Here is a 15,722-nt window from a genome sequence, read left to right on the forward strand (position 1 = left end):
CAGATTTTGCTAAATTCTAAAATCTTTTTGTATTCTATTTTGTCTGGAAACTCTTCCAACACGCTTGCGTGTCTCGTGAAAAATAGGCGTCGGTCCTATTTCTAGCATGCATGCGTTTTCAAGACATGCGTGTCACGCAGGCAGTGTGCACGCTCTAACCTGTAACATGGGAGCCGGAAAAAAACGGACACGCCACACATATGACACGCTCACGCCGCACAGCCAGTGTGCAGGAGGCCTTAGTTTCCTCATTCCTCTGTGACAGTAAACTGAATATCTTTGAGTTGTGCAATCACAGAAGTTTTACTGTTTAGATAATCGATTATCAACATAGTCGGCGGTTAATTTAATAGTTGACAACTGATATATTAAGTATGATTCAAGATAAATGTAGTGAAGATGTAAATACTCTTTACTAAACATGAGTACATTCACAGCCACTGGGCAGAGCGTCCTCTTCCTCCTAAACATGAAACATTAAAATATGGAACATGGCCCTTTGAGCCATTCAGTCCACAGATTAAACTCTCTGCGTGTAATTGTGCACAGCGCTCGCACTGATACACACTTCCTGTTTGTTGCTGTAGGATCAGGATCAAAAGAGAAGCAAGTCCGGCTGAAATTTACACAATTAATTCCTCAAAGATGCCCCGAGAAAATGTAACAGATGTAAAAAATGTACGTAAGTTTTGCATATCCTTTCCTCCTGCTCAACTCTATGGTTCAATTTTCTGCAGCTGATAATTAAAAAAAAACCTCCTGTTCATATTTCCCCTGAGCTTTGATAGTGAATACGAGCGATATGTATCTTCGTCAACAAATGGCAGGTGGTCAGTTCGGTATTAATAAAACTAGCTTTTAATGATACTTCATGTTCTGTGCAGAAACGCACTACAAAGATTACATCTTATCAACATAGAAAAAACATCTAAAATTGAATATTTGTGTTTCTAAATAAAAGTCAGAGGCCTCTGCATGAGGCTGTCGTCCGTGTTTAATAAAGTTTTCTTTGATATCCAGGACGTTTCAGAGGAGAATCCCATAAAACACCGGTCCCAGGGTTTGCGGCTAGATTGCACCCGATGCACGTATTAACATCAACACACGAGCAGACTGTGCAGGCGTCAACACTTCCTGTCCGTGTCGTTATAGCTGAACTGAAAACTACACAATCAAAGGAGCGACGTGCAGACAAATTAACAACATATGCAACAAAGAAAACGGGTTTCCCTGACGGTAGCACGTAGCTACATGTAGCAGTGGAATGACTGTTACAGAGTATAGCAGCAAAATCACCAGTAAGGCTTCTAAACCAAAAACTACACAATAAAACATTATCCAAACAACCAGATCTCACTCCTAACTCTTATACTGGCGCTTGGTCAGTGACTCTCAGCGCCAGAAGTATGGCACGCATCGGGGAGAGCAGCAGCTAAACGCGGCGCTGTAAGATGACGTAGTATTAAGAGATACAGCAGTAGAGAGTAGTATATAGAAAGACAACGGTAGAGAGTAGTATGTAGAGAGACAATGGTGGAGAGTAGTATGTAGAGAGACAACGTACGCAGAGAGACAACGGTAGAGAGTAGTATGTAGAGAGACAACAGTAGAGAGTAATATGTAGAGAGACAACAGTAGAGAGTAGTATGAAGAGAGACAACAGTAGAGAGTAGTATGAAGAGAGACAACAGTAAAGACCCCACCCACCATCTTTCCCTAGCCCTAATTTAGTGGTTTTATCCTGCACGTTAAAAAAATGACACCCTACCCAGAGCGTCTAAAAATGACACCAAAAGTCTTGACCCAGCATTTTAAAAAGTATGCCAAAGCAACCAAAATAGTAAAGTGTAAACAAACGTGTGTTGAACAGTGTTAAAGCCTGAAGTGTTGACGCCTGCCCATGTTAAAGTCGACACGTGTATCTATTGATCGAGCGTCTACCTAGGTTCACCGGTCTCGGTGAATAAAGTGTTCAAAGGTTCGTCATGCCTTCCTTGAGTTTGTGCAGCTCCATCTGGCTCTGACTGCGCAGTTTGCAGTCTCTGGCCATCGCCTCGGCTCTCTGCAGCATCGTCTGCTGTAATCCGCTTAAGGGTGAGCCACCATGCAGCGGCCCCAGAGCACCGTAGCTCGAGCATCCCGGGACGAAGGGGGAGGCGTAGTAGAGGTGTCGGGGCAGGGCGGGGTTGTGCAGGTACGGCGTCCGGGCCGGGGCCCCCCCGCTCTGCAAAGAGTCACTAGATCCTTTACTTTTATCCGAAGAAGTGGCGATTTCAGCCAGGGACCACAGTTTGGGTTTTGGAGCCGGGTTCGGTCCCTGGATGGCGCCGCAGGAGTCAACGTGCTTTTTAGATGGTGGGCTCAGCGGTTGCTCCGTCTCCAGCACTCTGACCGTCACCGGGGGTGCGTTTTGGGGAGGAGTGGGGCCAGGGAGGAGCGGCAGCCTCCGGTCCCCCGAGTCTTTAAAGTCTGGGTCGGTGTCGCTGCTGCTACCGCTGTCCTCTCTGTACACCAATACACAGGCGGTCCCCACAGAGGCAGGAAGACGAGAAGCTGCACAAACACACAGGAGAGTTTTGGTTTACTTTGGTTTTAAAACACCTGACACAGATTTCGGTATATTTAACAAACAAACAAAAGAACTCACAGGGCCCTATGTTGCACCCGGCGCGGCTCAAAACCTGACACAAGTGTCTTTGCTAGTTTAAGACCCACGTAGTTGTCAGTTTCCCGTCCAGCACCTGCGTCGTTAAATAGCAAATGCACCTGCGCCCATCTGTGGCCCATGGGCATGCTGGTCTTACAGGGAGGTGTGTTCAGGTGCATTCTGGGCATGCTGGTCTTACAGGGAGGTGTGTTCAGGTGCATTCTGGGCGTGCTGGTCTTACAGGGAGGTGTGTTCAGGTGCATTCTGGGCGTGCTGGTCTTACAGGGAGGTGTGTTCAGGTGCATTCTGGGAATGCTGGTCTTACAGGGAGGTGTGTTCAGGTGCATTCTGGGCATGCTGGTCTTACAGGGAGGTGTGTTCAGGTGCATTCTGGGCGTGCTGGTCTTACAGGGAGGTGTGTTCAGGTGCATTCTGGGCGTGCTGGTCTTACAGGGAGGTGTGTTCAGGTGCATTCTGGGCGTGCTGCTCTTACAGGGAGGTGTGTTCAGGTGCATTCTGGGCGTGCTGCTCTTACAGGGAGGTGTGTTCAGGTGCATTCTGGGAGTATTGCTATCTTGAGGCAGCGGGAAGTGATGGCACCATTGACCAACAAAAACCTGGTCTAAAGTCAATAACGCAGTATTTCATTGTTATTTTAACAGAGCATTAGTAAAATGCTCCTACTCTGAAACTCTGGTTGGTTGATTGCATGTTTCGCCCAAAACACACCTCTGATTAATGAAGACACTAAGTACAACCCTTTTGAACCATGGCCCGGCGCACGGATCCTTTTTTCCGCCGTCAAACTAGCAAAAGTGGATTTGGACACGCCTTAAACGCACCTGCGCCAGGCGCTTCACGCCGTGCGCTTAGATCGTTATAATAGGGCCCATAGATTCACAGATCAGTCTGATATGAAACATGAACATGCAGAAATACCAACAAAATAAAACTATAAACAGCATTAAAGCTGCAACGATTTGTTCATCCTGACTCACCCTCTTCTCTCTTGGTCTCCAGCTCGTCGTCATTTCTCTCCAGGTCGATGTTGTCTTCGTCCTCCTCGTCCTCGCTCCGGTTCCTCGGCGTCCACGTCATCTTGTTCTCCTTCTTCAGGCGCCGCCGTGCGTTGGCAAACCAGGTGGACACCTGCGTCAGCGTCATCTTGGTGATGATGGCCAGCATGATCTTTTCTCCCTTGGTGGGGTACGGGTTCTTCCGGTGCTCGTTGAGCCAGGCCTTCAGCGTGGCCGTAGCGTCCCGCGTGGCGTTCTTCCTGTAGGCGGGGTCTCCGTAAGGATAGGGCCCCAGGGCCCCAAACGGGTGGTAGTCCAAGGAGCCGGAGACACCCGAGGACGGATCATACCCTGGACTCTGAAACAGGAAATGGAGAGATTATTAAAGAATGTCCTTCCCTGAAAAATCAGATGTTACTTCACTTCCTGAAGGTTACCACGTGACTCAGAACGTGACGTAGCTCAGTTTGTTTCCTAAAGTAAAAAAAAAAACTCTCTGTTTCCTTTGCTTTTCAAAAGTCCTCTAAAAAGGTGAGAAAAATGCAAATGTTTTATTGAAAAGGGCAGCGAAAACTCCAAAATATTTAATACTATTGATAATATTGATAATACTGTGCAATATCATTACTCTCATTGTCCAATATCTATCACTCATTGAATATGATCACCACTATTGGGCAATATTCAAATAATGTGCAATAACCCACACTACATTTCACACTGTATATAAAACCATATATATATATATATATATTATATGTATATAGCGTCTCAGAACTGTGCACCTTACTGCCCTATTTTGCTACTATACATATGCTATACTTATTTTATTCCATGTTGTTATATTTATTTTATGTACATGGACTGGAAAAGGAGTTGCTTTTAATCTTGTACATGTGTATAGTGACAATAAAAGGCATTCTATTCTATTCTAAAAAGATCCTTCTCAGGATTTAAAGCATCGATATCGGATCATTCAAATGCTGATAGTTTTGAATCGAAACATCGAGTGTTTTAAATTCTTGTCCTCCTGCTCCTTGGCCTGCGTGGCGTTCTTCTCTAGAGGCCCGGGGACCGACCATTACCACGCCAGTTTTCTGTCCTCAGCTCAACTTCACACACACGTCAGAGTGTCTTCTGTCAGACTGTTTTCTGTCAGACTGTCTTCTGTCAGACTGTTTTCTGTCAGACTGTCTTCTGTCAGACTGTTTTCTGTCACACTGTTTTCTGTCAGACTGTTTTCTGTCAGACTGTCTTCTGTCAGACTGTTTTCTGTCAGACTGTCTTCTGTCTGCAAGCCGAAGCTGTTTTTCTTGGCAGCTCTTCAGCGGAGAACAGATTACTAATCTTAATGTGACTATCGCTTAAAAAAAGCTTTAATTAAAACACACAAACAGGTTTTAATTTGCACACGGCCGCACCGTGCATCCAGAAGCACGTTATCATTTTATCTCTACTGCTGTCTGTCTTTAAATCTCACATTATTATTATTATTATTATTATTATTATTGTTATTATTATTATTATTATTATTATTATTATTATGATTATTGTTATTGTTATTATTATTATTATTATTATTGTTATTATTATTATTATCATTATTATCATTAGTATTATCATTATTATTATTGTTATTATTATTATCATTATCATTATTATTAATAGTAATATTAATATTATCATTATTATTATTATTATTATTATTGTTATTGTTATTATTATTATCATTATCATTATTATTAATATTAATATTAATATTATTATTATTATTATTATGTTCTTGCACATCCTGCACGAAACTGCACAGATTCAAATTCATAAACAGATTTTTAGGGCTGCAACAAACTATTTGTATCATCGTTGAAGGGAAGTATGTAGAGAAGTTTCAGTAGTAGAAGTATGTACGTAAAAGAGGTAGAGAAGGAAAGAGAGAAACAGAGAGAGGAAGGAAGGAGGATTCAGTTTCCTGTCCCAGAGGAGAGAAGAATCTAGAAAATATTCACATTTAACACGCTGACATCACACACGTTTACCTGATATATCATTAAAAAAATGACTCAAACTGATTAATGGATTGTCAGATTAATTTAACATTTGATAACTAATCAATGAATCTTTGCAGATCTACACTTTAAGTAAGTTTTTAAGAAAGTATGTAAGGAGGGAAGGAAGGAAGAAAAGAAGAGGGAAGAAAGAAATAATGGAAAGAAAGCAAAGGAAGAATAAATAAGGATAAAAAACGGGAAGTAGGGAAGAAAACATAAGAAAGGAAGTATGTAAAAGAGGTAGGGAAGGAAAGAAAGAAAGGGACAGAAGGAAGGAGGGTTCAGTTGACTGTCCCAGAGGAGAGAAGAAACATTTAACAAGCTGACAGCACACAAGTTTACCTGTTTTATTATCAAAAATGACTCATACTAGTTGCACATTAATGTATTAACTAAGCATTCATCTTTGCATCTCTACACGTCACATATTTGGTCATAACACTTGTAGTATTTGAATAGTATCTTCTTCATATGTTGTGGTCATTTTTCTACATTTATGTTCTTGACTGTGGCAGTATTTCTGTTTATTTCTGTTTTATTTTTCATTGTTTTGCACCAGAGCAGATTAGTTAGATCTATTAGATAGATAATGAACCTGACTTTCTTTAAATCTTTAAATATTTCAGAATAAAGCTGCAACTTCCACAAACAAACTATTAAATATTATTTGAATCTGCTTAGATTCATTTCACACATCTGGATGGATTCAGTTTGTTTCGGGTGATTCTCTAATAAATCATAAATAAATTAAAAATGCATTTTAATCTCTCAAATGTATTCCAGGTAAATATTTGGTTTAAATTCATGAGAAAGAAGGAAAAAAATAAAAACAAAACAGATTAAATTAAAAAGTGCAAAATGATGTCGGGTGAGAAAAAACACCCATCTGAAATTTAAAAAAGTGATTTCTTTTTTTTTTCATCTCTACACAGCTCGCGGGTTTTTAGTTTTCCTCTTCTGAATTTAATTTCACTAAAAATGTAAAAAAAAGAAAACATGAAATTGAAGAGACTTTTCTCGTGATCAATAAATAACTCCATTTAGCCCCGAGGTTGAACTACAGTTAGCAGCTGAAGCTGTCCACATTATTTCATGTTTAAATGTCCGTTTCCGTTTCTTTGACACTCCTCAGTTTGCGATCACGAGCGATTCTTTTTGGGTTTCTATCTCCAACTAGAACCCCGGAACCAGAAGCCAACCCGCTGCTCTGTGTCTGGGTTAAGGTCGTTTTATCTGGAGGCAGATTACAAACTCTCTGCGTTGGTTGGAAAGTGTTTCGGTTCAACGTGTGTGATATTATTATTAATACACTTCCTTCAAAATCATCTCACTCGTGCCTCTTGGACAATTTGAAACCTGCAAACCTCTACTTGTAACTGCTCTACACTTGTCTTTCTTTTGCATCCTTATTATTCTAACTCATGGATCAAATCATGTTCCTATTCAGGAGGTTGTATAGTCTTTCTATGTTTCTTATGATTGTATGAATGAAGATGGTTTTGCCCGTTGTCGTTTTGATAGTTGTGTTGTATGTATCTGCTGTTATGATGATAATGATTGTGTTATATGTTGGGACCCCCTCGAAAACGCTAAATGCTGGTGAAATATGCGAGTGGCTGTTAGATTTGCTTCACTCACCAGCCACAACAAAAATAAGTAAATAAAAAATAAACAATCTTAATCTGTTGATAACATTTGAACATCCATTAGCCATTGGACAGAAAGTTCTGCATTTAAAACAACAGAAGTTAACCCAAAATGCGATGCAGATGGTTTGAAATCTGCCATTTCATTCATTAACCCTCTGGCTGCATTCTGGACACAAAGTTCATTCGAAACCCTGTTTAATACATGTGATATAGTCTGTAAATAAAGATGACTCCGCTGAGGACACTCACCACAAAGGAGCCGAGCGCGGCGGCGGCGGCGGCGGCGGCGGCCCGGGGCTCCCCGCCGTACGGGAGCTGCGAGCTGAAACCGGGAGAGTTCGCTGATCCCGAGTACGGAGCGAAGGCTGAGCCCGAAGAGGAGCGGCCCAGCTCCTCCGTCCTCGGTCCCAGGAGGAGTCCGGAGCCGAAGGACGGACAGGAGTGCAGAGCCAGAGACACGGACGGCTGGAACAGGAAACCCTGAGGAGGATAAGCCATGGCGGCGCACACGGAGCCCGACTATTACGCACGGGCCAACTCCTCACATCGGAGAGCCAAAGCACGCGGTTCCCCGAGACAGCAGAGGGAAGAGAAGAGGAGGAGGAGGAAGAGGAGGAGGAGGGAAGAGGAGGTTTAAAAACGGAGGAAAGTCCAGGAGCATCAGTTCAGTTTGTGTGTTTCTAGCTGCTGCTGAGAGACTCAACACTGAGAGGAAGAGAGAGAGAGAGAGAGAGAGAGAGAGAGAGAGAGAGAGAGAGAGAGAGAGAGAGAGAGAGAGAGAGAGAGAGAGAGAGAGAGAGAGAGAGAGAGAGAGAGAGAGAGAGCGAGAGAGAGAGAGAGAGAGAGAGAGAGAGAGAGAGAGAGAGAGAGAGAGAGAGAGAGAGAGAGAGAGAGAGAGAGAGAGAGAGAGAGAGAGAGAGAGAGAGAGAGAGAGAGAGAGAGAGAGAGAGAGAGAGAGAGAGAGAGAGAGAGAGAGAGAGAGACAGAGAGAGAGAGAGAGAGAGAGAGAGAGAGAGAGAGAGAGACTTGAGAGTGTTAATATACAAAATGAATAATCGTCCAATAATGAGTTTACATCAGTTTCATTTGATCAAACAGCAGCTGAAACATCAAACACAACACATTAATATGAATGATGTTTGCTAATCACAGCGCCCCCTACAGGCCTGTCGTCCCCTACAGGCCTGTCGTCCCCTACAGGCCTGTCGTCCCCTACAGGCCTGTCGTCCCCTACAGGCTTGTCGCCCCCTAAAGGCCTGTCCTCCACAATCAATACATCGAAACCTGGGCAGGGGTTCAGACACCAAACCATTCCTCTGTCTCTGACTAATATCTGAATGAAATCCTGAGAGTCTGGACCATCATAGTGTACACTACCCTAGAATACTGAAAAGACTAAAGTCTAGCTAGCTTGGTTAAAGTTTGCAATGTGTGACCCTGCAAGATCTCCAGTCTTTACATCTGGTGACAGTGTTTAACGGTAGATGTGAGATGGTGTCAGACCATAGTCTTTTCTAAGTCTTCTAGTAGTCACACCTTAAGAATCGAAGACTTAGACTCAGACTTTAAAACTAAAGTGATCACATATCTGGTTTGCTTTAAGCCTTAATGTTTGAGATGAGGCTTATTAAAAGTGGAATATGTATGGCCCCCTCAGTGCACACAGCCGGCTATTCCAATATAGACCTTTTTCACGGCAGACATGTTGACATGTCATAGCAGGAAAAGCACAGGTGTATTCAAAACCATTATGCATTCCCCTTAGGAGAGGTCCTGGTGTTGTTCATGCTGACTCACTGAAATATCTTACTGGGACACTAGATGGAACTGAGCCATTGTTAAGGTTAACAATTCCAGCTGTGCTTTTCCTGCTATGTCAAGTCAAAATGTCTGCTGTGAAAAAGGTCCATTAAGTTCCCTTCACTGACAGCACAGTTTGTCCACATGTGCTGCGCCTACATCACAGTCAGCCTCAGTGAGCTACTACGCTGGTGATTCAGACTTTCATTTGGTGGACAAACACTCGTGTTCCGTGTAGTATTTAGAATGATTTAAAGACAACGATGCACAGACAGAGCTTGTGGGGTTAACAGGGTCAGAGTGTGTCTAAGCTCGGCTCACTTTGCCACAGTCTAATCTGATTTGTTTGTCCTATAATTAGCATCGGAGCATCTGAAGAAGACTGAAGAGTGAGAGTCCCGTCAGCCTTGGTCACAGATGAGGGAGCAGCAGAAACACATCGTCGCTCCGGTCTGTTGATGGTGAAGTCTCCGTGTTGTCTCTGCTCCGGGTGAACAGAGGAACAGAGGCTGCATGAGTCCTCCAGGTCTGCAGGTAAAAGCTTTGCTGATTAATATCCGTTGATCCTAATTACAGAACTGTCCTGAAGCTTTTTAAGGCGCCGGCCCTGTCTGAACACATCCTCTCATTTTGTTTCTGCAGCCAGCTATCTGTTTCATTCTCTCTTGATTAGTTGTGTGCATCCTGATATCACTTCTGTTATTATTCTTTCACTTACTTCTGTTTGAAGGGAAAATCCAACTAGCTCTAAGATTACAACTTAACCTTAACTTCACTACAGTTCCCATAATGCTTTGGGAATGTAAACAGGAAGTCCAATGTCAACAATCACTGGATTACTGTGATGCTTAAGACAAGTTCAAAACAAGTTCTGCAGACAAAATGTTCTAATATTTTTAGTATTGTTAGAAGCCTTTTTCAAATTTTTTTCATTATTTTTGCCACTTTTTCCGACATTTTTTTGGGGGGAAAATCGATACTTTTTCTGACATTTCTGTTCAATGGTGTGAAGACAACTAATTATACTTTTTTTATTGATCCCCAGTGGGGAAATTACAATTTCCACTCTGTCATCACAGAGTCATCACAAATCACTACAAACAGGCCTGAAACACAGACACACACGCTCAGGACCTATTCATGCACTGATGGAGAGATGTCAGAGTGAGTGGACTGATGGATAGATAGATAGATAGATGATAGATGGATAGATAGATAGATAGATGATAGATGGATAGATAGATAGATAGATAGATGGATAGATGATAGATAGATAGATAGATGATAGATGATAGATGATAGATAGATGATAGATGCTAGATAGATAGATGGATAGATGGATAGATAGAAAGATAGATAGATAGATGATAGATGCTAGATAGATAGATAGATGCTAGATAGATAGATAGATAGATAGAAAGATAGATAGATAGATAGATAGATAGATAGATAGATAGATAGATAGATAGATGGATAGATGGATAGATAGAAAGATAGATGATAGATGCTAGATGATAGATAGATGATAGATGCTAGATAGATAGATAGATAGATAGATAGATAGATAGATAGATAGATAGATAGATAGATAGATAGATAGAGAGATAGATGATAGATAGATAGATAGATAGATAGATGGATAGATGTTATGACATTAGTCTTGCAATACAAGCTCCAACAATAACAACACAATAACAACTTGAAGACAAAAAGCTAAGAACATTCACTCAGGCGTCATTAAAAACAAAGGGAATCATGGGTAATTCTGGCCATGTTCTTTCTTGTAGATTCTTTTCGATGCATCCAGAGCTTGTAATTCTGGGGAAGCATAATGCTTTGAATTATGTATTTATTACTTCACTTAAGTTGGATTATGGTTGTATATTTACATAATTCATCTTATATTTAGCAACATGTGTGTGCTTTGCTGCTGTTGCCTGGGTTTCCCATTTGTTGACTTGCTGCTGACATGTTGGTTGATTGAATGATTGCGATGATTATTCTGCTCTGTTTGTTGTTCTGTGTGACTGGTTGACTGCAAAATTGAATTTCCCTTTAGGGATAAATAACGTAGTTTGAATTGAATAAACTGTCATGTAGCTCGCTGAAGGCCCCAGCTGACAGTTTCTCTCTGTAAAAGAAACATCAAATTCAAGCGGCTCTCATTTTCCCGGAGCAGTTGTGCGGTTTGATTCCCGGCGGAGTCTATAACCCGCGCTGCTAACTGAATATTGATTTGGCGTAATGAAGCCAGAGTAATGTGGAAACATTCTCCTTAAGGAGTCTCTAAGCACATCACGAGCATGGCTGCACCGCCGGCTCTTAAGCTGCTCCTCTACAGATGGGTCCAGCAGATTATGGGATGGCATTTTCACGCTTTTTTAAGCATCTTTCATTAAAGCGCTGCGCGGCGGCAGGCGGAGGTGAACACACCTCTTATTCCCCTCTGCTGGTGATGATACTCCAGAGGCGTCTCCTTAAATACAGTACTGAGTAATGGTGCGGAAAAGCTCTGACGCCTCTTTCATCATCGCTGAGTCGAGACCCCCTCCATCACCCCCGGGGGGGCCCGAGACGACACCGTAACGCGCTTTTATCATATCAAAAAGTTATGTTAACAATTTGCATGTACAAAGTTGAATATTCAGGGAAATGTTCTCCTCGTATTCTCCGCGGTGGCGACTCTTTTGTGAAGGTTTTTCACATGAAAGGAGCGCTCGTTTGTTTCCCCCACAGCAGCTCATGAATTAGCTTAGCCCGCGGGCCAAATGTCCAGAGGTTACTTAAAGACAGTGTGTTTAATTAATTGGAAAACACTCCTTTTTAATAGTTATTATCCAAGTATGAAATGCAATCCTTGTTATCTGTGCTCAAACATAATTACCACCCGTGGGATTTCTCTATTAATGCAGGAAACGTTGCTGTGAAGTGCGGAGACTTCACAGAGCAGATATAATGGCTTCAGATGAGACACAGTACACGTTCATATATAGTTAAAAACTGCCGCAGGACGATTTTCTCTTAGTGTTACCTGTCATACACTGGATAAAAAGACAATATCAGAGATTCAAATGTGTTAATCAAAGAAACCGTTTCTCTGAAAGAGATGATTGCAGAGCTGCAGCAGAGAAAGATCCTTTTTGTTAAAGGTCCAGTGTGGAACCTGTTTAGTTGTTCATTATCTAAATCTGTGTTGCCCGTTCACAAACGTGTCCTTTTTCATGAATATTGACCTCCACCATCAATTCAGAGGATTCCTTTTGGTTTGAAATGTTACATTTGCGTTTACATGAACTGGGGCAGACGCTCCATATTCAAGCTCCATCTTGTAAGAGACATACAGGACATACTGCTCCAGCTTAGTGTGTGTATAAGGGACATACAGGACATACTGCTCCACCTTAGTGTGTATAAGGGACATACAGGACATACTGCTCCACCTTTCAGGTTTTCTCTGTCACATGATAAGCTCACAGCTGCTGCTAATGCTGCTAACGGGTATCGTAGCTTCCCGGCCCCGGCAGGTTTGAAGAAGGAAACATGGAGGACCACACGTATTCAAAATCCAAATTTCAGGAACAGGAGTCTTCGTCTTCTTCGCCCAGAAAAAGGAGATTGAAACGAGCAAGAGGCCGTCTTCTTGAAGTGTGAAGGCTACCGTAGCTGGAATACGTACTTTGAACTGCGTGGAGCCAGAGAGTTGATTGATATATGATCTCAACGCTAGATGGGAGAAACTCCTACACATTGGACCTTTAAAGAGTAAGATCCTTTCAGTTTAACATGAAACAGCCCCGAAATCAACATCACCAATCCATGTAAATAATCAGGACTTTCATCATCTTTAGGAGAAGTGCATTTGGCCAGGCCATTTTTTCCTTTAGAGCAACCAATACCTGGAACTCTATACCAAGCGCGTCAACCCAGGCAGTTCGTGAAATGGTCACGTTATTTAATGTATTGATTCGTGTTCACGGGGATGTTTTTCTCGTTTTTTTCGTGGTGACCAGCACAAAAATGTAAAGTAATGTATTTCAATGGGAAGCATATTACGTGATCACAGCACGAATACGGTACGGAGTAGTATGAAAAGCCGAAAATCTGCGTAAGGTGGTTGGTTGGGGTGGTGGATGGGTCAAACAATACGGGACTTTAACCCAGGAGACCGGGGATCGCGTCCTGCGTGTGGCGTTTTTGTTTCCCCGTTGTTTTCCTAATCACAACCGTCCCGTATTGTCGCGCGTCCCCCGCGGCTGCCTCCCGGCGTGTGAGGAGTCCTTTCCCCGTTGTTTTTTTCCGAAACCCAACCTCGAATAGATGGTTCCCATTTCATGCTGGCCACCACGAAAAAAACGAGATAAACGTGTTGTTGTACACGAATCAATAGATATAACGTACGATAAATAACATGACAATTACACAAAACTGCCGTGAGACCGTGTTGCAATACGTGAATTATCAACTCTCACCTCATTTTCCAAAACAGATAAAAAATAGCGACCAAAATCAAACCTGTTGTCATTAGCTGGGATAATCTGTAATTTGTCCTCTGATGTTGATCTGTAATTTCTGTAATTTTTTATTGTGATGTTTTACTCTGATTTTTTATTCATTTAACTTAACTTATAAGGACCATCAACCTGTCAGGGACTAAGGATGGAAATTAGCCTTTGGCTATAATCCTGTATATATATATATATATATATATATATATATATATATATATACATTCTTCAAAATGTTCATTTGTCCCTTTTTGAAATAAATAAACTTAAAGTTAAATTTAAAACACACTTCATTCAAAGTGGACAAAAACTTTATGAACCTTTTTTTAATTTCCTTCTTTATAACGGTCACAGAGAAGCCGTCGTTGTTCTCAGGCTCCTCCAGCAATGCTGCTACAAATATTTAGGGCTGGGTTAAAAAAGGGCTGGGTCTCTGTTTTAAAGCTAGAGTGAAGATGTTGGTATCATTTGAAACTAGACGATCTCAGGAATGCATGTCCGGATGAATAACGCTCCAAATATATGTGAGACTGAGTATCTGTGCGTCTCGTTTCAGAGCTGAACTCTCTGACAGAAAGGAGACAATGAACCTGGACGCACACCAGGATCCTCAGAGTCTCATAAAGGATCCTCAGAGTCTCAGACCGGAGCAGCAGAGTCTTCACTCCAGTCCATACCAGGTTCAGGGTCCGGATAAAGATGAAGCAGAGCATCAAAAACATGATCCAGATCCACCTTATGCCCGCTCGAAGGAACAGGAAGTGGACCAGAATCCAGCAGGAACTGGCACAGCTTCAGGTGAGGATTGGTGCCTTGATTTGGAAAAATTGGAAATGGGCTTGAATGGGCCATTGGCCAGATGGACTTGCAGAGCAAATTTCAAGGGTCAGGGTTTTCCCAGGCTAGTTCCCTATCATATAAGTGTTACCTATCACAGAAACCATTCCCTATCACAGAAACCGTTCCCTATCACAGAAACCGTTCCCTATCACAGAAACCTTGACAGGGGCTTTTCTAGGACTTGAGGACGTTCGGCGCTTAGCACAATCCTACTGAGAAATACTGCATTCAGCCAGGCTGTCTTGTGCTTTAGGGCAGCACATCAGCGGAATACCAATGTGATATCATGACTTTTCGTAAACATACACGCCACTTTCTAAAGCCAAGTGGCGTGTTATTTGCACACATTTTGAGCGCCGGATACAGCGGATGGGTTGGGTTTAGGAAAAGAAGAAAGCGACGGTTGAGTTTAGGAAACATGACACGCGGGACACGAAGATAACGTGACACGCGGGACACAATCCCTGGTCTCCTGGGTGAAAGTCCTGTGTTTGACCCATCCTCCCCCCCGACCAACCTCCCTACGCGGATTTCCGCCCTTTCATACTACTGTCTTCGGCGTCAATTCACACGCAGTCGCAAGGTAATGTAAGTCAATGGAGGCCAAACGGCGTTGATGAACACCCTAAAAAGAGAGTATGAGTCTTGATAACACGCCAATAATGGCATACGGATTGGCGTGTCACACATACACCACTTCATGACGTCAGTCTGAGAATACAGTTCCACAATCATTAAGAGAGTTCTCATCATATCACTGATGTAAGTCTAATGCAAAAACAATGGCTAGTCACAACCCAAAAATGTCAACATTGATCCAACTGATATGAACTATATGTATGGTTTATATAGGCTATAGATTTATTTAATTATATTTATGTTGGTGTTTTTTTACAATGAAATGTGATTTTAGTTGTTTATACAAGACACGAATGTAATGTGATTTTCTCTAGTGCACACTCTTTGTATTTAATGTTACGCTCATGTTAGGATACCTATCATTGTTTTTTAAGGAGCCTATTGTAACATCTGGCCAGGTACTGCAGATGAAAACTAGCCTTTTGGCTAATTGTTTTTTTTAGACATTTACAGACATGTTTATTAATATGCACTGTTCCTGTCAAATAAAGATTAAATTAAATTAAAATGCCATTTGGCTTGCCCAGTTAATAGCCTTTTTAACTTTGTGTTGCCTACATTTAAAACTATATTCGGGG

The 15,722-nt window shown here is 42.0% G+C and overlaps 1 protein-coding gene across 1 annotated transcript; it reads right to left on the bottom strand.

The window, feature by feature from the left end:
• Positions 1-1,972: 1,972 nt before the first annotated feature.
• Positions 1,973-7,858, bottom strand: irx5b (iroquois homeobox 5b). Its single transcript, XM_078256000.1, has 3 exons — positions 7,610-7,858; positions 3,646-4,021; positions 1,973-2,553 (listed from the first exon to the last, which is right to left on the bottom strand). Exons 1-3 carry the CDS (start codon positions 7,856-7,858, stop codon positions 1,973-1,975), a joined length of 1,206 nt encoding a protein of 401 aa, XP_078112126.1.
• Between the last annotated feature and the right edge of the window lie 7,864 nt (positions 7,859-15,722).

Source organism: Sander vitreus, chromosome 8 (assembly GCF_031162955.1).
Source record: "Sander vitreus isolate 19-12246 chromosome 8, sanVit1, whole genome shotgun sequence".
Lineage (NCBI taxonomy): Eukaryota > Metazoa > Chordata > Actinopteri > Perciformes > Percidae > Sander > Sander vitreus.